Here is a 27,937-nt window from a genome sequence, read left to right on the forward strand (position 1 = left end):
GAAAATCCGTGATGTGCTAAATTCTCATTAAGTCTGTATCAGAGATGCATTAAGAGGTTGATTTCCCTGGGGCTTCCTCCACCGCTCAAGCACAGTGGCATAATAAATGTGTGTGCGTGCACGCGGACCACACAGACTGTGGTGGTGTACAGAGGTGTGCAGTCTCTCGGGGGTGAAGGAGCTCCTCTCTGGCAGAGGAGTAGCCAGCTTCGCTCCATGTGGAAGGTCAAATAGCAGCCCCTTGCATACCGAACACCTGGATCTGGCTCCGACTACGCTGAGCATGCTGCTGCATCACAAAGCACCTCACTGAGCAGATGGGTAGCATCATTAGAAAAGCAGAGTGATAAACATTCAGTTATTCATCAAAACTCTTTCTTTCTTCTCTTTCTGCACCATCAATCCACAAAACAGCACATGTTCGTGAATCAAGAATCAATGTCCAACACAAAGTATAGACCTATTTACAAAATGCTGAGTTATTCTGCCGACTGAACTTGCACCAATAACCTCTGCACCTCCGTATCATAACACCTTCAGCAACATCACACTGTTCTGTGTAGCTACCTCACTCCGCACATTCTGTGTCTCAAGTCGATTTCATCTTCTCTTCTGCCAGCAGAGTCAAACTGTCAACATCTCTGTGAGGGTGAATGGGCCACCCCACTAATTCACAGTACATGGATATTTCACAACTAAATGTCCTGGCATGGAGCAAATCAAGAAAGGAATTGATTTTAATCAGCCATAGCTGATACAGCAAGCATGGACCAGAATAGAGTCTATATCATTAGGATCTGCCTTGAAAATGAGGAAATTAAAAGGCTTTGCATAGGCCACCTTCCAAAAAAGCTGTGCCCTTCCTCCAACAACTCGGTAATTATCTGGTGTCTCTAATTGAATGTCATGTGGTAAAGTTCCTTCAAACCTGCGGCAAATGTACGAGTTCAGACGCGTTTAGAACAAGCAAAGGAGGGAAAGATAAATTAATGAATGCTTTGAACATGTCTTCTCATTAGCTGTTGCTCTGTGCACTATTGGACTGTTACCTCACTTCATCATATCAATTTTCCAATATATTCCATATTATATGAGCAACTTTCCCAATTAAACGTCTTGGATTTCATCAACAGTCTATGTATGTATGTAACATCATGCATTATCTACCACTGACTATATTTTATGTGCAGTTGGGGCTTCCTTAGGTAGAATAATTATAACTTCTCCATTTCCCAAGATGGTGCATTTAACAACTTCTTCTTCTGTAGGAGAAGTTGAACTCAACACTCTCAAAGCTTCCTGGTGTGACAACAGATTTTTTTCATACCTGGCTTGTGCTGGGAAGCATCCAAGGCCAATCAGTTTTTAAGTTTCAGCATTTACAACTCTGATTCAGTATCTTTAATTCTGTCTTGACACAGATAAATCGTGTTCTCACCATGCGGAAGCAGCTTCGGACGCTCGGCTCCACGTTGCTGCCCCCGAAAGCGGCGACTTCACCCAACTGGCGGGGGATCTGGATGGCTTCATGGAGCAGAAGGCTGAGGTGACGCTGGTCTGTCAAACCTCCAGGACCAGACACCTGACGGAATAAGTCTGCAAAAAATATAGTTTTACATCAGTTATGCAGTAACTAATCTGATTGTACAACAGTGAGTGTAACAGCACTGATAGTGTACGACATTTGTATGCATGAAAAACAGTTATGTGCATTTGTATTATCATCACATCTTACACATCTACATATGTGGATTTAGAGCATTTGTATGTGCTGCTTTATGCGCTTGGCTTTTCAAAATGTGAATGATGAATTTCACTCCAAACATTCAAACAATTTATAGAAGACAGCTCTGCAAAATAATAGCTTGAACATACAACCTGTATGCTGAGTTTGTGATTACAGCAGACACACATTTGGTTTCCATCATTTTTGTAACAATGAGGTAACAAGTTTACCAAACTTAGTTTTGTGGAATAAAACTCACTTCAGTGACATATAGACAAAGACAGAATCACTATTAGTGGTCTGGCTGGTTTGCTTGAAGATGAAAGAGCCGGATAAGTGAAGTCTTGTCAGGTTCTGAATGAGGCCTTTACCAGGCTGGCGAGGACTCTGCCTGACACTGAGGGGATGAATGCTGACAAGCGTATGAGGGTGCTGCACAATGCCAGTGTAAGCATCCCATGTATTCCCTTTTCTGTGTATTTCTTCCACCCTACAGGGATAACAGGGCTTTAACACCTGCATGTTAAACAGCCTCCTGCATATAGTCCTCATAAGCACAGCTGAGGCGTGTTTGACATTTTGAATGTTCACACTGAGCTGTTTGATAGAGATGGGATGTGGACGTGTTTTATGGAGACAGTATATAGCCCTATTACATCTGAAACATGCCCCTTGCAATGTTGCTAACTCTGCAGTGAGAAAACGTTTTCCTGGATTTGACTGCACAAGCCACAAACTTTCTGAACACATTACTAAGTTTGTTTGTGAAGGTTTCAATACGTTTTAGGTAGTTACTCGTTAGGATGAGCATATAAATCAAATAATAATATTAAATAATAATAATAAATAACAATCTAAAATTACTAAATTGGGGTTGCACTCAGTTTTAGCTAGAAAGCCCTTAGAAATGTGTACATCAGTTTCTACAGTGGGCAAACGGTGGTGGGTCAGTTATGTTATCTATTACTGAATAAACTACAGCTGTGCTGGCATGGCTAGGAGGCTCTACCATAGACTGTACGAGATCATATAAAAATCTTTATGTTCAGTCTAACTGCACTTAGGCAAAGCTGTGTAGTGAGCTAAATGCTAACATCAGCATGCTAACATGACAAAATAACAATGCTAACATGTTGACGTTTACAATTTTTACCATGGTCACCATCTTAGTTTAGCATGTTAGCATGCTAATTTGTTAATACAGATGAGATTGATAGAAATGTCATTAATTTTGCAGATATTTGGTCGTAAACGAAATCAGGACAACCCATCCAACAGTTTTTGACATATTTCTGTCTGAACTGAGGCTGAAAGACTGAAACTGCCACTGCAGGAATGTGGCTAAAACATCACAAAAGCAACATGATTGAGTTTGTTGAGGTTTTAAAGATTAAGTAAGACGACACTAGCTGTGTGAATCCAGTGCTACTTCATAAACAACATGATTTCAGCCAGGAGTTTAGTTTGCCTGATAGTTTACCAGCGCTTACAACTATCAAAACTTCATTCAGTACAACTTTTTAAACTAAGTGCAGCAATTATAAAATACACTGAAACTGCATGGACTATTTCTTGCCTCAAATTTAATTAGAGACTGGTTTTGACAGACGATTTTGGAGGACCGGACATGTTTTCAAATAGTTAAAACTAAAAGTTGAGGCCACTGAAAAATCTGTAAAACTGTGCTTGTGCAGAGGTAAATGTTATATAAAAGCCAGTAATTTAAGATGCAGTATAAAAAATTTGTGTTACCGTAAAAAAATCAAACTACTTTTGGAGCAATAATGACAAGTAATGACAAGCATATTTCTTTTCTGAATCACAGCCAAAGACTGGCGATGATGGAATAAATAGCCACCATCTGTATCTCAAAGGGGGTTGATGCAAATGCGTCAGATTTATTTGCAAATATTATTCCAGTGACGTCTGGAGCTGGCAAAAATGGGATCATTCGGAGAAAATGACAAACTGTTAAGGCCACCACATGTCTACCTGAACCCAGAAAAAGAGGGCTGACTCACCTTAGGGACCATTCAACTGAAGGCAAATCTGTTATCTTTCAGTCTTTAAGAGCTGACACAGATGGTGTACCAAGCATGAATAATCCTGGCATGGGTTTGGCAGTGTTGTCTAAGATCCTGTTTCAACTACAAGCTGTTCCAGATCCAACTATCGTCAGCCATATATTTATTTGCAGGACGACTTGTAAACTGCAGTTACGATACATCAGTGAAAACATATCCCAGAATGAAGCGGTGCACTAATTAAACCTGATAGCATAATTCAAAAAAAGGAGAAAGGGAAAGGGCTTAGCTTTTTGCTAGTTGACTTGTGTAGAAAAATGAGAGTCGGAGCCATAGAAGGAGGGTGGTGTCTTTGGCAAGCAATCCTTTTAAGGCCCCTGGTGTACTTTGTAGATCTAAAGAAAGCTTTCTCCATTATGGCAGCGTGGTCATATCCTCCATTAGACTAAGTGGATGTCTTTATGTAATACTGGAAATCATGGCCGTTTTGTTTTGGCTCATTGTTTGCAGATAAGGAGATGCATTAGGCACATGAGCAAGCATCAAACTCACATCTGTACTTCTCCTGGACGTCTGCATTGCACAAGCTCACCAATCCCATCTTGAAGCTGAGCACTCGCATTTTGCCATTTCGAGCGCTGGATGAAAGAAAGAGAAGAGAGAGGGAAAAAAAAAGAGGTTGCAAGGTTAGAATATTGAATGGTGAATTATTCTGAAATCACAGTGTGTTGTGTCGTGGTAATACATTCATATGTTGGCTGAGCCCTGCTGGGAGGGAGAAAGTGCAGTGGAATTTCGTGGGTCAAAGCTGTACAGATTAGGTCAGTGCTACAGTGTGAAATTGTATTAGAGCACATCCAGAGGAATTAAATGTGACTTGATGAAGTGCTGTGTCCATGGGTTTATGCCCAGAAGAGCAATAATAAGCTCACATACACCAAGATGTCACTAACAGACAAATGTACACGCTTGTATTCTCCATAAACACACTTGAATTACACACAAATATCCAGTATTTGTGAGTTTCCTCTGCTGAGTAAATTGTCTGATCACTGTCCAATGGCAAAGCCAGTGAGATGGATGCTGTTGTGCCCTGACCTGTGCCTGAAAGAGTCACATTAACGTTTTTTTTTTTTCAGCTTGAAATAAAAAAGGGGCATACGGGGAAGTAGCTGTGGAAAGACTGGATTTGAGAGGCTAACTCACCGTCACTGTGCCTGTGAGGATTTCACCGCTGCGGTGCCAAAACAGCCAGGAGAAATTTAGTGCCGAGCTGAACAACATTGGCAGAAACCACAGACTTATCGAATTAACATTTGAATCATTAAGTGAGAAATCAATAACTTCACATTCATCTGAGAACATCAGATCAGTGAAGTATAAAATTGAATTAAAAGAGTGAGTTAAATTTCCAGAGCTGGATGTTGCTTTGAATGTGTTCAAAAGCAAATCAGAGGCGGTGTTTTTTTTTAAATTCGCCCATAGGTCAAAACATGATGAAGTGAAACATTACTCAGCCCAGACGATGAGAGTCAAGAGTATTAGAGTCACATGGAGAGACGTGGGAAATCATGAGGAGAGCATTACTGCCGTTCCTCTGCTATAATTAGGGCCGGTGTGGGTCCAGAGGAGCTGGGGATCGCATGGGGACGACTGGCTGTCAGCACCTTTCACACACACTTACTGCTGTGTGCCACATGCCATCTTCAATATGCAGCCCTGCGCTGCTCCTCAGGGGACACGTCACTCCTGCAAACCCTGCTAGTGTGACATGCCTCTGGAGGACACACATATATGCACACACACGCTTGGTGATATACTGTAATGCACAATCACTGGCATAAACAACACACAAACACACAAATGAAAATAGACACACAAGCATACACACACCTCACTCAGATTCACTGCTGCTATTTATTGGAAAACAAAAAGCAATTACTGAAATATATGCAGAGGGTAAAGTCTCGTTAGGAGCAAGTAGTTAAGAGCTACCAACCAAATTTACAGCACTCGTGGGGTTATTCCTGTATTTTTGTGTCTGTTCTTGGTGCTTGCTTTTTGAAAATGGCAGAAAATAGTCAATCAGGAGCAAAGCTGGGGAGAATTTTACTGTGAAAGAGGATTTGTTTCCGCTGTGTCTCAGAAGGGATGATTGGCCCTCAGCCTGGACATTGTTATTGGAGCTTTAGCCATGCTATGGCTCTTTACAGATATCTGTACAACAAGCCATTGAACTGGTTACATCAATCTGCAGACAGACCTCTGTTCAAGGACTCAGAGGATTTGTTCAAAATAGCTTTTATAGTAATTGTTTATGGTAGGATGAGAACACAAATATCCAGTCTTTGTTCATTATGCACTGCGTGCATGTGATGCTCCATTATTTTTTATACTAAGACTGTTTCTTATGATCTATTATAATACGAAAGAGGCTGTAGCAGGGCTAAACCTGGCTCTGCAGCATTTCTAAACCTGATACAGGCCCATTATACTATATATCACAGTCATAGATGCGAACGTACACGACACACCCATTTCTAGCATTTAATGGTTCTCTTGAAAGATTTAATGCTCATTAAGTATTAAATAAGAAAACAGGAATAGAAAACACCAGAGGGAAGGTTACAGTATACATTTACAATATCAATGATATGTAAAGTAATAAAAACATGACCAACGCTGATGTACTGCAGATGAATTCCATTAAACTCAACAGAGCCCATGTAAAATCTCAACCTCTCCTCCAATCACAGATGAGGATCAGCAGCATTGTACTCCCTGCTGCTAGTGTTGGCTACAAGCTAAACCGCAAGGAAACAGAGTTAAATACACTACTGGAACTTTATTTCTATGTGCCTGGTGTTGAATCTCCTGAGAAGCTGCAATAATATGAAACTTTATGATCACATATGACAAAGATGAGTGGTTTACTTAAAAGATCTTCCACCAACTTAGCATCAGACTGACTCACTTTTCTTTAAAAATCAGAATTGATGCAGTGGAACCAGAGATGTCATTTTCTATTCCACACATTCTTCTTACTTTTCAAAATCTAGTTTTTACATTACCAATATAGGCACAATGCCACTGCTGACGCTTCAGTCCGAGATCCGGTGTGTTATGCTAGTAGCAGCTAATGTGGCTGCAAGCTGCAAGCAGAGATGAGCAGCTACTGATGTCTGGTAAACTCATTTCTTTCTACACCCTGAGATGTTTTTCATTTTCAAACCTGGAGTCTTTTTTTCCCCCAAAAAATGACCTAAAAAAAAAAGACCTATAATAGCAATTGTCGTACAAAAACAGCAAAAGAGCAACTTTATACAAGCCAGAAGATTCCAAAGTCCAACTTATAGTGTTCAGCCCCAACTGAAGGTGACTCAAGTGACATCCCTTCAGACTTCTGCTTTATACAACTTTTATTTCCACATACAGTGTGTAGTAGTTTTCTAAAAAGAGTTGTAGACTCTGATGTGTAAAACTGTCCTCTAAGTAGTCATCCAGGTTAAGGACAAGTACTTAAACCATCTCGGATGAGGAGCTTATTGGATGGGTATCCAAATTCATGTTGCTCTGTGTCTGCTGGATACACACATACACACTGGTACACTACATGAAAGCTGTGTTGTTAAAAAAAACAAACTTGATTCAGCTTTCAACACCAGCTCACCCACCTGTCGTACACGTTGAGCAGCCAGTTGAGACACATGTCAACGCAAAGTGGAATGTTGACCAGGACGGACCTCTCCTCCTCCAGCCTCTCATACAGAGCCGTGAGACCGTGAATCACCTCCACCACATCCATCACATGCTCACCCTGCTGCAGCTCCTGCTCCCGAAACACCTCCACGAGGCTGCTCAGTGTGACTAAATCCACTAAAAACACACACAGGTATATGTTAAGGAACACAGATACATACCTACTGCACCTACAATCTCTATTCAGCTGTGCACATAGATAATTTGTAATTAATGTGCATTTTAATCACAGGTAATGCAGGCAAGTTTGTGCACAATATGCACGTGTGAGATTTTGACAGTTGAAATTTATTTTCCGATATGGCCTGAAATAAGGTAAATGGATTAATTGAGGCACATTCTCGGCCATGCATATTCCCATGCTTAAGTATAAACACTTATGTTCATACATACATGACTGCACATTCATTTTCAACACACAGACACACACAGTAGTATCATCCTCACCTTAGCAAATGAGAGCACAAGCGACAGAGGTGCTTATTCACCCTTTTTTAGCCCACTTAAGCCCTACCAGATGTTTCAAGAGCAGTGACATAAATTTGATTTCGCTCTTCTAAACTAATTTGATGGCCCATCCCTTGGAGTGGAGCTAAAAGGGTGTCCGTTGATGCCAGGTATAATTGGATAGCACGATAATGAGGTAGAACAGAGAGAGAGAGAGGTGATAAGAGGAGTTTTCTCAGTGTTGGGAGGGAATCACCTAAAAATGTATTTCTGATGGGCTCTTATGCAGCACTGCTCAATCATTCACAAAGTGTGCAGAGAGAAAGAGTGAGAATTCAGCAGTTATCAAGGCAGCCTGGCAATTAAATTCTGGAACAAAATCAACTAGTAGACCGGAGGAGGGTGAGATAAGAAAGCAGGCAAGAGAAAGAAAGAGGGGGGAGTCGCTGAAAGAGGTTTTTTCACAGTGGTCCAAGTGTGCTGAGTTTTTATTACAGAAACCTGGGATATGGAAGGGAGAGAGGGAGAGAGGGAGGGTTGCAAGAGAAGGCAGAGAAGGAGAAGGAAAGAGGGTGGACATGAATAAGTGGCAGTGGCAAATATGGGCTCATGTGGGGTCAGTGAAAGTTAGAGCACCGCAGGTGATGGAAGATGGATGAGATTAAGATGTCGAAAGCACAAAGACGGAGATAGAAAGGCCAGGTTCCAGGTAGTTTGAAACAGGATGATATTGAGAGGGTCTGACCCGTGTAAGAGATAGCAAGTGCTGTGACCCTGATGGGGCACATGTTCCAGCCTCAACCAAGCGGCAAAAACGAATTGCCTTCTCTTCTGTAACTCAAACGGACCAATTAACAGCTCTAATCACCTCGCAAACCAACGATCCTGGTCCTGATGAAAATGGGGCAGGAAGCCGGTGGTTTAGTGCTTCTAGCAGCTCTTGAGTTTATCAATACTTTTGATTTCTGCATTTCAAATCCAATAGTAATAGAGAGTGCAGAGAATATTTTCAGCTACATTTCCAAGTAGTGCAGAGGGGAGCAATGATTCCTTCGACAACTGAATAAAGAAATGTGCCACAACTAATCGTTATATCTCATTCCCGAAGAGAGCTTGTCGTTGTGGATTACTGATGGTGCAGGATAACAGTTAACCAGCCACTCCTGTGCCGGAGACAGAAAATACCACCGTACGTACATCTCAGAGCCTTCTGAACCCGTCGCAGCTTCATGGCTGTTCTGTATGCTGAGAACTTGATGTTGTTCAGATCCGCTAATGGAGGGAGAGACAGCGACAGAAAGAGATTAGAGTAAATGAAGAGGTGTAAGGAAAACAACCCCATCCTGCAGCAATATCCGCCTTACCACTGAGGAAATAGACATCACTGTCTTTCCCCCTGTTCATCATACGATTGTAGAAGTCATTAGTAGTGTGCTGTGTTACTAATGTTATCTGTGCATGTGTGTGCACGTGCATGTGTGTGTCTGAGGGGGCTTGTGAGTGCGTGACAGCGTGTATGTCTCCCCTGAAAGCTCCCAGTGTCAGATCAGATTAACAGTAAAACACATGATGTCGTTTAATCACAATTAATTAAAGGCTAAGCGAAAAGCAATCACAGCGCTGGCAAATTGGGCCTCGTAGGTTAATGACAGTAGTGATGTAGTCCCCAAGGTGTTTGAAATACAGGGCCCTTAATGAGCTGTGACAGGGCCCAGTGGTGCCATGCTGCTGGTGCGGTTGGAGCCCAGTGGGGGTCCTGGGCGCAGGAGCACGACTCAGAGGATGCTTTAATTGTCTCCTTACTCACCGAGCGCTTGGTACAGCTCTGTCATCTTTGGATGGTCCCAGCACGTCGTCTGAGCTTGATGGCTGGGAGAAGACAGAAAAAAAGAAACAAAGACAGAAGAATTTCAGAAGCAGAATGGAGGTGCACGTTTTCAGGCCAGAAAGATCAAGGTAAAATGGAGCACAAATGAGCCGAGGGAGCAGAGACAGGCAGGTGTGACAGGCAGTAAAAGGAGTGGGATCAGAGGGGACTATGTGAAAGAGAAAGTGAAAAATGAGAGCGCAGGACAGGGCGGCCATTGTCTACAAGAGATTTCAGGCCTGTAAAGAACAGACATTACGGCAAACATGAAAAAAGAGTCAGGTTCAGGCATCAAAGTTACTTCCCACTACGGCTCTGCTGAAGATGTATGGAGTCATAGGAGTGCCATAAAAAAGAATAAGTCTGTAAAAGAATAATGGAAATATAAACAGGAATAAATAAAATAATAAATAAGTAAATATTAAATGTGTTGCTTTTGCTTTTAGCTATTGTTTTTGCTTTTCCCCAACAGTAATTGGCAGAGGCTTTTACCAATAGCTGCTGTTGGCAATAGAGTAAAAGCTGTAGAAATAGGAGAAATGGAAAATCAATTGACTCTTATTCTCTTTATATTTCCGCATTTTTGAATGACTTATTTATTCTTTTATTTATTCCTGTTTATATTTCCTATTCATTTCCTTCTTCTCTTACAGATTTATTTTTTTAAATGGCACTGGCACTAGAAATCCCAGCCTGTACACACACATTGAAAACCATACATTAACACAACCTTCTTATCTCACTATTAGTTCTATGGGCCGTGAAAAAATGGATGGAATAAAAAAATGATAAGTGCAGTGAAATGAATGAGAAACCCCAAAGCAGGAAGTCAGGGGCCTTTTACGGCAGCACTCATTGTTTTACCTGAGCAAGCGCTCATTGATTGGTACCCAGTGGAGTGCTACTCAGATACTACTCCCACCCCCATCGGTACAGTAATAAAACCCATAAAGACTTGCAGACTAAAACAAGACCCAAGAGGTTCTGCTGCAAATTAATACTCATAGAAAATAAATACTCATAGTCAGTGGAGGAACAAACTGTACAAAAGCTTGCAGTTACAAAACTGCACACATAAAGACACCATCCTCTAGGTATAAACAGACACCTAACCCTACACACACACACACACACACACACACACACACACACACACACACACACACACACACACAGTTCATTGGTAAAACCAACAGCACACTGGTAAAATAAGGTGGAATAGTATTGATGAGGTAAACAGATAAACAGATGAGTGCTCAGGCAAACAGGGTTCACAGTAGCTCAATAGAGTTCCTCTCTGAATCATTTAGTATTTATCTGCTCTCTAACTGTAACTCTGAACAATGTCTGGGCAGAACAAAGAGCTCTGAAACTGTGAGTCAAGCTGTGCTTAAAGCAAAGATAATAGGGTTAACTCTGCTCTGCTGAATATACTTGTACTAATGACACATTTCTACATGAAAAACTACAGCTTTGCAGGCTGAGATCAGTCAAGCTTTTGTCTGAACCTTAATAAGAACTGTTGAATCTCAGATGATTACAAATAATCTATGTTTACCCTCGTTACTAATGAAAATGTTTTCAATTAATTAAATAAATAAATAATCAATTAAATAAATAAATGATGCTGTAATAGATCCTCATTTATCAGCATATAGATTTTTTTTAAAAACATCAGGAACAGTTTTTCCACAGGAACAGAATGAATGAGTGTGATGTCGTTTGTGCTCTTAAAGCATGAAGCACGACTCTGTACTATTGATGAAGCTGCACCATTTGAAACTGTTTTGAATTGTCTCCCATTGGGAAGTCACAACAGGAGAAATAAAGAAATTCTGCCAATCAATCACAGTAATAGATTTTGAGTAATACTACAGGAAATTATTATTTAAATCGATATTTAGCAAAAAAGAATGTAATGAATGATTTTCACAGACAAACAAATAATTTAATTTTAATAAAGCCTCCACACCTGGAAAACACACACATTCCCACAATGCAGACACTGACCCTGAAGTTGCACTTACTTGATGTAGTAGGGCACTTTATTTGGCGAGATGGCACGCTCCCACGGTATCTGCACTGAACCTGTGCAGACACACAGAAATAAAATCAGTTTCAAAATAGGTATGTCATGCATGAAAGGCCATTGTGCACAATGTCCCTGACAGCGTGTCCAGACACGGTGTCCATTCAGATCTTCATAACAGAGCTGCACAACAGGTGCAGTAAAACCAACGGGACAGGTCTATTGTGTCGAGTTTCCACAGAGCATTGGTTTGTTTGGCTCGGCCTAATAGAATACAGGGAGGCGGAGGAGGGAGCCAGTGAGACAGGGTGAGTGTAGCGTTTTAACCACAGGTGGAGGTTCAGCAGAGGATCAAAGAGGACAGACTGCAAGACACACATCATGTCCATTATTGTATTATGAGACAGCACATTGCAGACTTGTATTTTATTGATCTGCATATGTGAAAAATATACACACATACAAAGACTTGAGTAGGCTCACAAATCCAGAGGTGGAAGACAGATTCAGGACCTTTACTCAAGTAAAAGTCCTGCACTGAATAAAACTACATTAGCATTATCTGCAAAATGAACTTAGAGTGTCAAAAGTAAAAGAAAAATATTCCCTCTGACTGACATATATTATATCATATCATCATTTTTACATTACATTAAACTTTAGTTCAGTACTTGTCCATTTGTTCCACAACCTAAGGGGTTGGGCCACTCTGCAGAGTAACAAGACAAATCTGCAAGGTGTCAGGAAATGATTAATGGCCTCGTAAATAAGAAAGACAAAGTTCTGCTACACACATATGTATTCATTTTTTGACTTGTCTCTAATATTTGGGAAATATTTGGCTCAATTTTGCCTCCTTGGGCCTCAAGCAAATTGATTCATAAGTTTAGAGGGGAAACAACTCTCAGACATCTGGAAGGAGCCGCAGCCAGAGTAAAACACTTCCCTCTGAAATGGAGCAAAGGAGCATAAAGTGGAAATAGTTAAGTAAGGTGCAAGTTCCTAAAACAGGAATGAAGTATAACATTGGACCAAATGTATTCCATTACATTCCACCTATCTATGAACAATAAGCACTTTTACAATGTGTATATCAACATATTAAACAAAATGAAGGCATGTTGATGCATAGAAAGCCACACAGTACATCCAGACGCTCCTGCAGGGTGCAGTGGGCTGTGCTGGCAGTGGAATAATGCTCTATAAGCCCAAGTGTGGCATTTCTGAACCAGCGTGACAGCAGTAAAACTGGATGGGGTTGCTGAGGACAGTGGAAACACACAAGTACACAGCACCACTTCAGATACACATGGCCTTTCCACTTCTTCATCAGTTTAAACCAGGCAAAGGCAATCACATTTGTCAGCCCCCCTGCTACCCCACCTCTTTGAAGAGCAGCAGGTAAAAGAAAAGACGGAATTCACAAACGTGTATCTCAAATGAGAGTAATGACTGTTGTGATGAGCATCACTGGGGATGCTTATCGCAACAGTGAGCTGGAACTGATGAGGACAAACGAATAACGCCTGCCAGCTCCATCTGTAACCCAAATACAAACAAGCACACGAGCACAAAGACGCACAGGCAGCGTTTTATAGCCTCGTCACAACAAAACTGCAATACACCTAACCTTCTTCTTACCCCCCCCCCTCCCCACACACACTTTAAGACAGTGACTTGGCACGGCATGGCACAGATTTGTGCGACATGAGGCAACAACTTCAAATAGCAGAGGAGGACTCTTACTGGAAAGGAAGTGCTGAGATCCAGGGCCAAAGTCTCTATGTGCATCCTGGAGCTGCTTCAGCCGCTCCTCTATGGACCCCTGAAGACACACACACACACAAACACACACACACACACACACACAGTTAAATCAAAGGGAATCATGCTGTTCATCCCTCTTCACCACAAATCCCCACAATAGAGATGCAGACGCATCAGACCACCTGCCTTTCCTCCATTAGTTAACTGCAGAATATAAATTATGTCTTTTTCCTCTGCCGCTCCTCTTGAAGGACTTTGAAAGCCTTTGAAGAGCAGCAGGTAGGAAATGAAGACAGAGATTGCAAAATAATATATTTTGTTGAAATGAGGACAACGGTTCCTGGTTGCACTATCAGTGAGGAAAAGAGCCGCGGGAAAATAAGATGAAATGAGGGAGGAGGGGGGTGGGGACGGGGGGGTTACAAAGCCTCACATGTGCCACGTCAATAACGATGGAGACTGAGTTGACAAAATTAAGTTTGCCGTTGCCTTTGTAAAAGCATTTCACATCAGTTTTATTCCCCACCAAATGGGATTTAGTCTGTCTAATCCTGGTTTATTTGAAATGTATTGGATTTGGCACATGAATCATTGTCAGCTGGATGTTTGAAACGTTCTCAAACAATGGGAGGTAAATCCACTCGCGGTGAGGTAGAGAGACAGATAAAGAGAGAAGAAAATGTGAGGAGCCTTTCGACTTCAAAGAGAAGCACAGACAATGAGTCATGATGTGAGCAGTTAGATGTATTAAGTTAACATTTCTCAGTAAACACACATCATCGCTCCCTCACCAGATAATAAAACTATATAATGTGGAGTGTGATTTAAACTGGTTGGGACTAATGCAGAGTACTGTCAATGTGCTGTGGAGGTGTTACTGCCAATTGTGCGGTGTTGTGCAATCTATTTGTTGTACAGGCAATTTGGGCTCCCATAAGGAAGACAAATGACTAAATTATCCATGATCGACAAATATGAGCAAAATCAAATTTGGAAAATACATTTTCACAGGCGTCAGAGTAGCCAAAACCAACAGGGCACAGGATGCTGCTGGGATTTAGCATTTATCATTTTAATTAAGAGGGAAATGGGACACACAGAGGGGGCAAAGAAAAACATTTCTCCATTCTGCTCGCATTCACATGAGATGTCAAGACAGTGCATCTCATCGCAGCGACATTAATTAATGTGGGTGACAGAGACGGTAGATCGGTCGAGGTGCGAGGCAGCTCGAAGACAGCTGAAATACACAGAAAAGTTTGCCCTCCCCCCCGTTTAATACATCACTTGGGCTCTACTGATATCACAGAGACTGGTCCAAGATGCTGCTGGTGACTATGGATACTAAAAGCCTTTTTAACAATGCTGATCATCAGGGGGGATTAGAGACTCACTTCCTTCCTGAATCAAAGACCAGAGGACGCACTGCCGACTGAAGCACACAGTGCATCAAAGATTTACCAGAAATTATCCTGTAAAAGAACTTTTTCATGAAGACTCTTTTTTTACCTCCAACGCAAAAGGACATCAGTGAGCAGCAAGATGAGTCCCAATTTCTGTTCTTTCTATGTCGCTCTCTCTGAAAAAGAATGTGTAATGAGTCCCAACAATTCTTTCCTAAAATACATGGGACTGTGGTGGCAATTTGTAGCTGATGTCTCCGTGTTAATTCAGGCTCCAGAAAATGTTTTACTGGAGATTTATGAATGCTTTTAACAATCACTTAAGCTTCCCAATGCATCATGACCCTTATGAAAGAAATACTTTCAGACATTTTAATTGAAACAGAGAGAAGGTAGGCTGGTGATGTGTATGAAAATAGGACTGACAGATGTTTCTATTTATATGCGAGCTCATTTCATCCCACACAGAAAAAAAGGCTGCCTGTTATAATGGATGCGCTTGTAGGATAAGAAGTACCTCGCTGGGTTTTGAGCAACGAGGCACTTGAACTTGTTCATTTTGGTCAAATGAGAATCCTAAAAGGAAGATGAACACAGCTAGAAATAAACATAAGAGCCCTCAACAGCCTTTTAACAAGCTGTGCCCCAAATGCATATTATTTATTAATTCTACACAGTATGTACTGCACACTAATCATCATAGTATACTGTTTAATCAGTTAGTAAACAAAAATATCACCATTCTCAGGGTGACCCGATCACCATCTGGTTTGGGCACACACACACACACACACACACACACATGTTAGCTAGCATAAATGCTATGAGCAGCAAATCCCTGGTTCAACATTTACTACATGTCGTTCCCTTGCTCTCTGTCCCCACACTCCCTGTCTCTCTCTCTCTCTCAACTCTCTCAACAAATAAAGGCATAAAATTTCTCAAAAAAAAAAAATCAATATACTTGATTATTTTATATTGACAGGAAATGACAAAAACAAGTGTGACACCAGATGTCAATCAAACTGCAGCCTTGGAAAGCAACTAGTCATTAAAAGTCACAACAAGACATCAAAATATATACATTTTATTCTTTGTGTGTTTGTTTTTCTGTTTCTCTAAAATATTTTGGAGCTGATTAACCACCAATTAATATTTTTTTTTAGCTGCTTCTCCATTTGCTTTGTACGTTATGTTGTGGGAGAACAGAGTGCATAAACAGCACATTCAAAAACGACTCTATTTCCTATGCATGGTGTCTGGTTTCAGGACATTTCATTCTGTTAGAGTCTGTTAGCATTTTTATATTTGCTAATTTGCACTGAACATAATGGAAATGTCATTACTTTTGCAGTTATTTAGTTCTAAGAGAAAGTATCGGACAAACATCAGAAAGTGTGACCCGATGATGGCACGGGATGAAAACTCAATCCAGCCAACAGCTGTTGAGAAACAATTTTTCACTTGAAACCACATATTTGAGTCTCAGGATGGTGCTAAAAGAAAAGTCAGGACCACCAAAGTCATTAAAAAACATCCTCTTGGGACCATGAATGTCTGTTTTAAATGTTGTAGTAATCCAACCAATAGTTGTTGAGATATTTCAGGCTGGACTTGGGAAAATCTTCAGAAAGATGAGTCTGTCTCGCTGTGATTAGTTGCTACAAACAATCCAATAGGTTTCACTCAGATGACAGAGGCTTAACTTGAAAGAATTGACTTTATTTGCTTCACTCAGAGGAGAGAGCACAGAAAAGCCCTGGATTAGACATCAAACCCACAGCTAGTCTATACTCAACTGCTCTGTTTTGTTGTGTTACGTCCTCCTCATCAGCTGTTTCACTCTGGACTACACCAGCGAGTATACAAAGTGGAAACTGGAAACTAATTTATAAGAACTGTTGAAGGGACTAAATTCATCACGTCAGAGAAGGGGAGAGACTGAAGTGGCAATTAAAAGCATCACAACAAGGCGACTAACGACAAGCTGGGGAGGTGCCATGGAGGTTATCTCATGGTGACAGGGTGTTCTCTCATGAGATGTAGTGAAGGCTGAGTGGGTTTTGTTGAGCTCGTAGAGGGGGGGGCGCTACAGAGGTTGCTGATGGAGCCTGAGCGTGAAAGTTGCACACTTCAGAGTTACAGTAATGCTCACTTGGATAATGCATCCATACATCCAGTAAAGCATCGAGGGGAGGGCAAGTCCAGTTCAGTGAATCCAAGGCACTTTATTCTTGAAATTTTTAAAAGGTTTTAAGAGCCTTGGACTCATTGAAGAATTGTTCTTTTCGTGTAAGCCCATGAGTTGAAACCGTGATTCATTACATTTTCATCATTCATTACTATAGTTTAGTAAATATAAACTATAGTTTATAGTAATACTGTAGTTTTTCTCCCTTTAATTTTGAATTCATGAATGTTTAAAAATGCCACAGATCTGGTCTGAGCAACAACTTTACATGTTACCATTCCGATCAGTCATACTTTTGATTTCTCTAAATGTTTTTTCTCATCTCCTTTAAGTAAGTTTATTAAAAATACTGAGCTCAACTCATCACAGAGATGAAGTGTTGATGAAAAAAACAACAGCTGTTAGAAAACAGGTCCATACCTGGAATCTGTGGTCTGACTTTTTGACAGCGTTAGTGCAGTATTAATACTATCTCACCATTTGCTGCAGCTGCGTCACCATAAACAACTAGTCTATCACTGTGATGCAGCCACAGGATGAGCTGGAGACTCTAGTGACAGCCGGGTATGTCTGTTAACAGGTCAGTCAGCTTTTAACCAGGGATAGAAGTTGATCTAAACACCGATCAGACATTTTTACCACAGTTTTAGCACCTCAGATAAAAATTCCCTCCACCTCCTCATACCCGGCTTTGCTTTTTATTTTATTTTTATTTTAATTATTTATGGGTTCTGTGCTATTTAATTGTCTTTGCATTGTCTGCTTGCTTTTGTTTTGAATATAAAGCAATTTGAGCTGCATTCTATGTATGAAAAGTGCTGTATAAATAAAGTTATTATTATTATTATTATGTTAAAAGACCATGTGGTTAAACATGATTTACTACAAATCACTTTTCCTTTATTCACCATCACAAATCATGCATGTTACAGGAATTTGGGTGAATTTCATCTACCATTCAAGGCATCTCTTGGTTTCTATTTATTTTCCCTTTTCTCCATATCTATGCACAGGGATTGGTTACACAACATAAGCAATAAGCTCTTAATTGAATTTGAAATGAACTGAGATGAACAGAGATAAACAGCTGCCCTGAAAACCAAAACACATCCCGGTGGTTTAAGAAACTTAACATGTGGTTTGAAGGGATGCCAGTAATCTTTGTTTCATGTAAACTTCTTTTGACTTTTATCTAATCACGGCAAAAGTGTCCAAAACTGTGAAGTTTGCATCTAAAGGTGAGAAAAATAGTTAAATATACAAGACTGGTGGTACCATGAGAGCCTCATATAAACCCTTAACTTACATTAGGACAAGCATAACGCATGAAATTACTTTTTAAGGCCTCCCTTAAATTTGACTGCTGGAGAAGCTGCTGCTGATAATGTCAAACACACAGCACGGACCCGGCAGTGAACCCTACCTGAAGCACTTTCCATCTGCTGTTGAGATGCTCGAGGGCTCGGGCATTCTCCATCGACAAGTGGACGTCAGAGATTGCCAACTGGTGGGCCAGATCATTGATGTGCTTCATGCCCTCCTTAACCTGGGTCAGCTCCTCCTTAAATAACTGCAGCAGCAAGGGGGAGAGTGAGAGGAGCAGAGGGGCAGAGAGAGGTAGATGGAAAAGAGAGTGGTGGAATAAATGAGAAGGAGAAAACAAGGCAAAATACAAAACATATTAAATATAGAAAAATATGAGGCACAGGTGGAACGAGAGCAGCAGCACCAGCAGCAACACAGTCTGGCCAAACTCCACTCAAATTAAATAAATAACAAAAATCAATAGAAACATGATATTTTAGCATTCAGCTCCGTTTTAGAAGCTATTTGGCAGCAACCATGTGTTAACTTCCTAAATCAAAGATTGCACCATGATATTAGACAAGCGGCAGCCTCTGTTCATAGTAGATTATAAATGTGAACAATAAGGGAAATTATGGAATTTATACAGTAAACTGTGTCTAACTCAGGATATACTGTAACAATTCTAGAGAGTGTGTGTGTGTGTGTGTGTGTGTGTGTCTGTGTGGGGGCACATGGTGATGAAATTTGCACTGTTGGGTGTATGCATCAGTCTTTTTATAGCTTTTAGTGTGTGAAAACTTTTGACTTTTGCAAACTCCATAGTGTCACACCTCTGCTGAGATAACACTTATATATGAGATAACACATATATATATATATATATATATATATATATATATATATATATATATATATATATATATAAAACAGGTAAAAAATCGTTACAATAAGTTTTCTGTAATAAGTTAGTTACAATTTGTTTTCTGATAATGGATGTCTTTATTTGACAGTAGGACTAAATAAAATATTGGATACAAGAATTCAAAACTAGTGAGCTACATGGCAGCAAACTCAGCCCCAGGACAGCCTGAAGTCACATGTTTTTTAGGGATTATTTCCCTGCATTTCTTCCTCCTGGTGCCATTTGAATGACAGCAATGTGAATTCATGTACAAAATTATTTTTTTTAAATCAAGTCCTGTGCACAAATGTTACTGAAATCTAATTCAGCAACATTTTCACCATCAGTTTACCATGACGGATGATCTATTGTAACTCTGTAGAAGTTTTTTCTTCACACTGTGCACAGGTGAAATTCACCAAAAGGCTTCTTCTGATGTCAGGGAATGAATTAATTATATCTCCAAATACGTGGACTATGTTTAGACACCAGCAGCAACAATGTGAAAAGGAAAAGGCAACAGAAGTGTAAAAAATACATCATCCTTACTATAGGAGCACAGCATGTGTGGGTGTATAATATAATCTAATATCTCAGATTTATCAATTAGTCAATCATCAGAAAATTAATCTGCAACTATTTTGATAAGTGATTAATTAACATTTGTGTGCATAATGTGTGTATGATTGTGTCCTGCTTGCATGCATTCCTGTGTCTGTGTGTGAAGTGTAAGCGAGTGGGGGAGGACAGATGAGGCCAAGTGACAAGCCTGCCCTAAAGACTGAGCTGAACATGTGCTGGCTGTGACAGGAGTCCAAACAGTGACATGATTATTGTGAAGTGCCCTCACTTCTAATGAACAGTGCCACACAATTACAGGCAGCAGCGGCACTCGGCACTCCATAATGACTAAACCAATGACCTGCCATTTGTTTAACAACATCTATTCAACTGAGAATTGTAGCCTCTGCCATCGCACTGTGTCAGTTTGAAGTGCCACGTCCTTGTCATCATCTGTCAGATCACAGCCTCACCGACAGGGATGTGCACATGGGCGACCAAAACAAACATTTTTAAAGCAACACAGTCCTTGACACAGATCTCTAGTTATTCTGTGGGTAATACATTACTGCTGTGTTTTTGTGATAAAAAAACAGGATGTCACTGTTTTGATGTTTGTTAATGACTTTTTAAACTGTCATAATGTGTGTTTTTCCAGGGTTTGCCAGCGGCGATTATCTCAAAGGAGACAATTAAGTCGCAGGTAAAACCAATTTACATTTAGGATTTGTGATAATGTGTGTGTATGTGCAAGTGTGTGTGTGTAAGAGAGATAAAGAAAAGGCAAGTGAATGTAGTGTGGGTGTGTTTGTGTGTTTGTCTACCTTGGTCGCGTCGATGTGGTCCTGCAGAGAGTCAATGAAGAGGTCTCCGACGGGCTCCCAGGCGTCTCTCACCCCCTCCGCCTGCTCCAGGGCCACTGCCAGCTCCTCCATCGCCGCCTGGATCTGGAGGAGACGCTCTAACGTCCTCTCCATGTGTCTGGAGTTTTGTTGAAAATGCAATTCATTACGGTTGCACCATTACAATTTGGGGCTAATGTAAGCAATAGCATTCAAACATCATGGATTCAAATTTACAGACATCATTTCAGGAGGGCCAGGGGCTACACTGTGTACACTTTTATAACAACATTTCACTATCTGAAGTGTTTCCCCCCTGAAAACACATTTTAATATTCTGAAAAGCGAGCTGACCGTCCAGTGAGCTAAAGCTTGATAAATGTGTTTTTCTAATTGCTTCTGTAATGGATTATACTGCCACATTTTGTAATCAGGTTATGGTAATTGTATTATCTGTAATGTATTGTTGCATAATGTTGTTACGGAGGGACACAAATACACACTCACAGGCAGGAATAATACTCAACCTTGTAGTTCTAAAAGTTATGTGCATATTTCTGTTGTATATTAAAAACTTTTGTTCTTTGTTGTTGTTTTGAATCATTTTCTTATTGAATTTTCAAACAAGTTTTCATCACATTTCTTTGAACTCCTCTAATTTTCTCTCCTGTTACATCTAGCCAAATCATTTTTTCCCTAAAGTTAAGAAATACAGTGAAAACTATAAACAAATGAAAGAGCCAATCTTTCACTCTTTTCAGGCATAAAACTATAAACTATATATATAAAAAAAGAATCTTCTTAACCTGAAAATTCGATCTTTTAACTACTAAGCAAAAAAACTTGTTTTCCTTTTGAAACTCCTAAGTCGGTTTTGGAGTGGTTTAACCCAAATAACCTATAAGTATTAATTTAATAGTTATAATAATATTAATAATACTATTAATTTAATAGTTATAGGCAACTTTCATGGAACCAAAAATGCTGCTATCCTGAACAGAGGAGATCGGACTGAAAGTCTGCTTCTAAAACTGATCTTGATCACAATTGCATTAGATATACTCTCAAAAACTCCTAATTCCCTTATGCTTTTTATAAATATTAACACGAGCCAAATAATAAGATAGAGTACAGAGTGCAAAAGTTACTCAGATTCTTTACTGAAGTAAAAGTACCACAATGTAAAAATACTCAAAAAGTTCTATGTCAGTAAAAGTACAAAGCTATTATCAGCAAAATTGAATTAAAGTATTAAAAGTAAGATTATTCATGATGGAGAAAAATGGTATTTGACATTATTATATTCTCAATAAGCATAAATGGAATTATGGATTATTTGAAAAAAGGGTCACAGGGTAAATCTGAGGGGTCGTAGGGTGACTGATGGGGTAACATTTTGTGTTTTCTTTGTGAAATCTTGGAGACTTTTAAATCTTTGGTGAAACTCAGGGACAAGACACTGATTTTATGTCAGAGTTAACAAACCAAAAATGATGAGAACAACTTGTTTAACATTCACCTATATTTTATGCGTTAATTTCCTTGAAGTAAAATCTTAATATATGATGTAACTAATGACTAAAGCTGTCAGATAAATGTATATATTAGTATAAAGTAGCATCCAATGGAGAGCAAATTTACCTTTACCACACATAATCTGAGCAGGATAACCACAGCGTAAAGAAAAGCGCCTGACCTGTGGCGGTCCACGCAGCGTGCTGTCAGCTTTTCCCACAGGTCACTGGCCACGTTCGCCTGCTTCCACACCGAGCGGCTCACATTCAGGATCCGCCGGCGTGGAGACACCTCTGCAGAGGGTGGAGGAGGTTAGACAGGGCCACGCAGGGTAAAGAGGATAAAGGTGCCAAGGAGGAAGTGCAAAAAGAGAGGCAACAGTGTGGAGAGGAGAGCAGGGGTTAGAGGTCAGACAAAGAGAAGAGCAATGATTGGAGAATGATGGTGTGGAGGATGGAGCTTAAACACACTGAGGTAGACTGCTTCAGTATTTCCCAGGTGAGGATCCAGCGGTGAGAGACAAACACTATGAAGAAGACATGTGGGCAGAGAAACAGCCGAGCTGACTGTATTATTGATCTGAGCAGATGGTACTGTCGAGCTGCTGAACTAGACGTAATTGGTCCCGACCCGAATGCTTTCCCTAAACTCAGTGTGGCACCAGAGGACGGATCACTACTAATAACTACTAATGGGAGATTTCACCTGCATGGGTCCAACCAAATTAACTCTGGGGATCAGCTGAGGCAGTTTGTGAGTAGGATATTTTTGGCTGGCGCAGCAGTTGGCACAGAATATGAAGGGAGCAGACCTTTTCCATCGGTCAGGGTCTCCTCTGGCTCCTGGAAGGGGTGCTGAGCCAGAAAGGCCTGGGCAGACTCCAACACAGAGTAGATGAACGGCCCGCGAGACTTGACATCTTCCATGAACGCCTGCCGGGAGACAAACAGAAGAGGGCAAACTGTTTCTGAGTGGAAGAGAACGAAAGATGTGAGCTGTTTAAAAACTAAATTGCTGGTTTCTCCAAAGGATGTTGCTGAGGAGGGTGAGTCAGGTAAACTCAGCTGAACCTGTGCCCATGACGAGACAAACCTTGCCTAACATAGATCAAAAGGCTCAGTGCATACTATCCCTGGAACAATGACATGATAAATGAAAACAGACAGTTTTCATTTATCAAATGATGTTCAACTAATACATTTTATTTATCACCCAAAAATACCAATAATTCAATCATCATCATGGTATGTATGAGAATTAGCTTTTTATATCACTGTAAATTGAGTACTGTTGGGTGTTTGACTATTGTTTAGACAAAACAAGAGCTTTGAAGCTACGGGACATTTTTCACAATTCTCTGACAAAACAATCAGCCATTCAAAAATAATCAACAGGATAATTGATCGTGAAAACAATTGTTAGATGTGGCTCTGGTGCATGAGATCAGTCCTTGTCAAACACACACAATAGCAGCTCCAGCTCTATCAACAGCACACAGCCCTTAAACTACCGACAAATTATAAATACTAATGGAAAACTGGGGCTGATTCTATGATCCCCGGTACGAGTTGTGATGTTTCACATAAGCATATGATGGAAAACTGGCAAACACTGTAGCATGTACATTCATAGTCCCATCTCATAGGAAGAAATGCTTGCACACTGGCAAAAAAAAAGCCAGGGAGGTTATTCAGATGCAAAAAAGATGATCAGACTTAAATAGAACGGTATAATCGAGACGCAGCAATAGGCAGCCTGGAGAGATGTGGTGTTAGGCAGGTCTCATGAGCAATAGCTGGGTGTGGTCACATGACTGTCAATGTGCAGACAATAAATATGTAAGTTAACAAGATCAAACATTTTGTGGTGTTTGTCTTTATCCACATCGAGGGTCTCAGGATAAAGGGCGATGTCCTGCGTGTTTACGACTGTAAAAGACTAACAGCGTGTTTTTGGGCTGGAGGAATAAATCTAACTTGATTTGGCTTCCATTTATCTGTAAATCCCGGTGATTCACAACATGCCCAGGCTGCTAACAAGAACAAATAGGAGTCTACATCTGACTTCCATTATTCACATCCTGCAGTGGCATTTTCATTGGTCTACTTCAAGTGATGTATCACCAGTGACTAATGAGCATCTGAGTGAAAATACCTGGCAAACAGTAACACAAAAAGTTATTTTGGGACTGTTCAGTTGACTGACACTTGTTTTTCCCTCAAATTTGGCCAGAAGAAGACTGCATATCTTTGAAATGATTCATCTTCGTCATCCCAAACGTTGACTAACATTATCTAACTTTAGCCCCAGTAATCAAACTGTCAGCCCAGGGACTGGCTTCACCAAGATATTTCTGACTGGTCTGTGTTGTCAGGCCAGTCTCAGATCAGTCTAATGGAAGTTTGACAGTTTCACAAAAATAATGACTGACTTATTCCAAGCCTTAAAAAAAGTTTCCCATGTTTCTATGGTAACCATCAGTGGCTCCTGCCGACCAGTGGCACCAAATGACAACAAAGACCAAAGCATGTGGCTCATAACTTGTGGTTTTCTAACAATGTTGCGAAGCAAGTAATGAGAAGGTAAAAGGGAGTGTTGACAGACTTCTGTGTTTTTCTTCAGTGAATTTAAAATGGCGATGTCTTCCAGTAGGCAAACATTTCCTCCTGTCGTAAACAGAGCTGGGTGGTTTGATGTGCTGCTCTGTCAGCCATGTTTTTTTAGTCTGTTAAGTTAACTTCCCCCCCAGTTCATGTCAAATCAGTCCTATTTAAAGAGTCAAGAACTACAGAGCTTTGTGCAGCAGATACATTTTAGACATCTGTGTGAAGTCTGACTATTAGTTTGATCTAAGCCATAAATGGTCTCTGTGAATAAAAGCTAAGGCTGCAGCAGCAACACCCCTGAGTGCACTGAACTGAGCAACTTTTAACACATGAAAGAACAAAAGCCATCCATGAGAGAAAATTGGCCTGTTTGAATACATGGGTCTTCTATAGCAATCACTGGACACACACACACACACACACACACACACACAAGCACTGATCTACTGGAAGGACCATGTGAGATTACATGGCTGTCTGCTTGTGCTGAATGCCCAGGGCACAATAGGAGACCAAATCCACTGGGAGTACTGGTCAGCTGGCCTGCACACACAGAAGAGCCAATTAGCTGGAGAGCCCAGCTCCAGCAGTCCACATTCAACAGCACTCCCTATGCAAATTACAGATGAGAGCTTGGTGATGTAAGAAGAGACACACTTGCACGCTTTTACTCCACCGCTGAGCAGATATCCAGAGTCTCCCCAGGGCCTTGAAGAAAGCCAGTGTGTCAACCTTCTTCATTCTTCTACACTAATCTTTGTTCTGTATAAAACATACTGCAGGTGTGTGAATTAATGCCAGGGATATTCCCTCTCTTCAAAGTAATTTATTTAGGTGAAGTCGGCGTCCTCAATCCTCTTATGGTATGAAGAGATTACAATTTCAGCTGAAAATCTACATTACCAGCTGGAATTAGCGGGGTTGTGTGGTTGCAGCAGTGACAGTGTTTCAGTGCATATTAAAAAAGCCCAGGACCAGAGCCCAGCAGGCCTGATAACACCCAGCAAGCAGAGCTGAACAGAAAGCCCCCAGTGAAACGCCAACAAACACAAGCTGGCGATGAGCAAACATGCAAAAGTGTGTAACGGCGGGGAGCTGTGGCATGAGATAAGATTCCCAGTACAACAGTCATGAAGAAAACCTGCTGTCTGTCGTTTCTCCTCTTCCTCTCTCACACTCGTTTTCTAATCACAAACAAATTCCCTCCTCAAACCTCACATCCTCACTCCCTCTTGCTTCCTTCCTTTCCTTTTCCTTTGCCCTCTTTTCATCCTCTTCAGCTCTCTGTTCTCTCCATCCTCTGTTTAGCTGCTTTGCCGCCCAAAGAGGAGCTGAGCCATGGATTCCCTGAGCCAGCTGTCATGTTAAAACTTTAATTCCAGCTAAATTTCACACTCAGAGGCTTCATCTTTGGTTGAAGGAACATTAAGAGAGAAGCCTTCAGATCAGATTAAGATACATTATGCATGGAGAGGAGAAGGCTAGGGAGGAAATGACTTCATTGACTTCGTCTAAACATGATGATGGCATTTTTTCCCCCTCCTCCTTTTGGACGGTCCCCTTCTCAATGTGCTTTTGACAAGACAGAGGAAGATACATTTTCATTTCTTTTTCCTTTTTGCACGAGGCAGAGAAGATTCTGCAGCTGCTACAGTCACAAAATCCTTCCCATTGCCGAAATGCTCACTTATCCCAAAGCACAACAAACACACACGAGACCCTCAAAAACATCACCTTCCCACCCAAACCCCCTGCCATCACCCCCCAAAAGCACATACAGTATACATGCTCCCAAACCACACAGGCCTTAAAAAACATGTAGCACAGAGGGTACATGCACTCCCACACACAAAAACGACATCAGAATAAATCCACTTAAGATCAATAATTCACATTTCTTAAAACGCTTTAATTCTCTATAGAAAACTGGGAAGCAATTTCCCTCTCTGCTTTGTCGGAAAAGTTTTAGAGCGACCAGGCGCTTGGGAAGCGAAGGCATCTCAGATTATAAAGGCGTGCTGTGCTGAAAATGGGACATTTGAGAGAAATGAGGAGGAGAAGAGAGGAGAGGAGAGGAGAAGAAGCTAAGAGATGTTCAACAGTGAATCCTACTGTATGACTTATAACTGAGGTTTTTAAATTGTGAGGGCAGTTGAAGGGTAGGTGTGGGTCAAGGATACTGCACAAGCTGAAAAGGAGAGGTGCATGCTGGAGTACTGAAAACAATGGGAAATTAGCTATTGGAGTCTGGCTCAATGGTGTAGCCTGATTTGTTGTACAGTCATGAATCTGCACACACAGACATGATACGTATATTTTTAGATTCAGTGCGACTCACATTTCCAAAAGAAATCATCATCTCCCATCAACCATCGCAAATAAATATCCATAATTCTGTTTAGAAATCACAGGAAAAAGACACTCCTCCTAACTGCATGAAGTTTTCTGCGGCATCAACACTGGGGTGACAGCAGTGGAAAGAGGAAAGAGCAACAGGGAGGAGAAGAAGCTAAGCGATGTTCAACAGTGAATCCTACTGAATGACTTATTACTGAGGTTTTTAAATTTTTTTATTGCCCTGTTAATTGGGAGGCGTGGGGTGGAACTTGGTAAGTAGGGCGGGGGACTGGGAGCCGCAAACCTCTCACTGTCAATACACATCTCCTTCCAGAGGTACTGCACAAACTGACAAGAAAGAAAATTGGAAGGAGGGTGGAAAGGAAAACTCTGCTGTGGCTACAGAACCAATTATATGTGTGTGTGTGTGTGTGTGTGTGTGTGTGTGTGTGTGTGTGTGTGTGTGTGTGTGTGTGTGTGTGTGTGTGTGTGTGTGTGCGCGCACGCATGTCTACACCACTCCCAGTTCGTGAAATGCATCACCCACAATTGAGTTGATTCACTGGGAAATGAAAGAACATCCTGAACATCCCAGGTAGTGCTTCATACCTCAACTCATATCTTTGTTTTCTTGATTTAGATATCGTGGGAGCT

General features: G+C 40.9%; 1 protein-coding gene across 3 annotated transcripts in view; it reads right to left on the reverse strand.

Annotated features, from left to right (window-relative positions):
- Window positions 1-27,937, reverse strand: part of drp2 (dystrophin related protein 2) — a 100,017-nt gene that overhangs the window by 21,040 nt on the left and 51,040 nt on the right. For all 3 annotated transcript variants that reach the window (XM_071458484.1, XM_071458482.1, XM_071458485.1), the window contains 11 exons: window positions 23,152-23,272; window positions 22,522-22,633; window positions 20,808-20,964; window positions 18,637-18,783; window positions 13,599-13,677; window positions 11,851-11,911; window positions 9,764-9,825; window positions 9,154-9,228; window positions 7,425-7,626; window positions 4,303-4,388; window positions 1,439-1,596 (listed from right to left, as the gene is read on the reverse strand). In XM_071458484.1, the coding sequence (XP_071314585.1) occupies window positions 1,439-1,596; window positions 4,303-4,388; window positions 7,425-7,626; window positions 9,154-9,228; window positions 9,764-9,825; window positions 11,851-11,911; window positions 13,599-13,677; window positions 18,637-18,783; window positions 20,808-20,964; window positions 22,522-22,633; window positions 23,152-23,272 (1,260 nt within the window). The remainder of the gene's footprint in view (window positions 1-1,438; window positions 1,597-4,302; window positions 4,389-7,424; window positions 7,627-9,153; window positions 9,229-9,763; window positions 9,826-11,850; window positions 11,912-13,598; window positions 13,678-18,636; window positions 18,784-20,807; window positions 20,965-22,521; window positions 22,634-23,151; window positions 23,273-27,937) is intronic.

Source organism: Trachinotus anak, unplaced genomic scaffold, assembly GCF_046630095.1.
Source record: "Trachinotus anak isolate AG129_WGS33_773 ecotype Australia unplaced genomic scaffold, CSIRO_AGI_Tana_v1 ptg000021l, whole genome shotgun sequence".
Classification (NCBI taxonomy): Eukaryota; Metazoa; Chordata; class Actinopteri; order Carangiformes; family Carangidae; genus Trachinotus; species Trachinotus anak.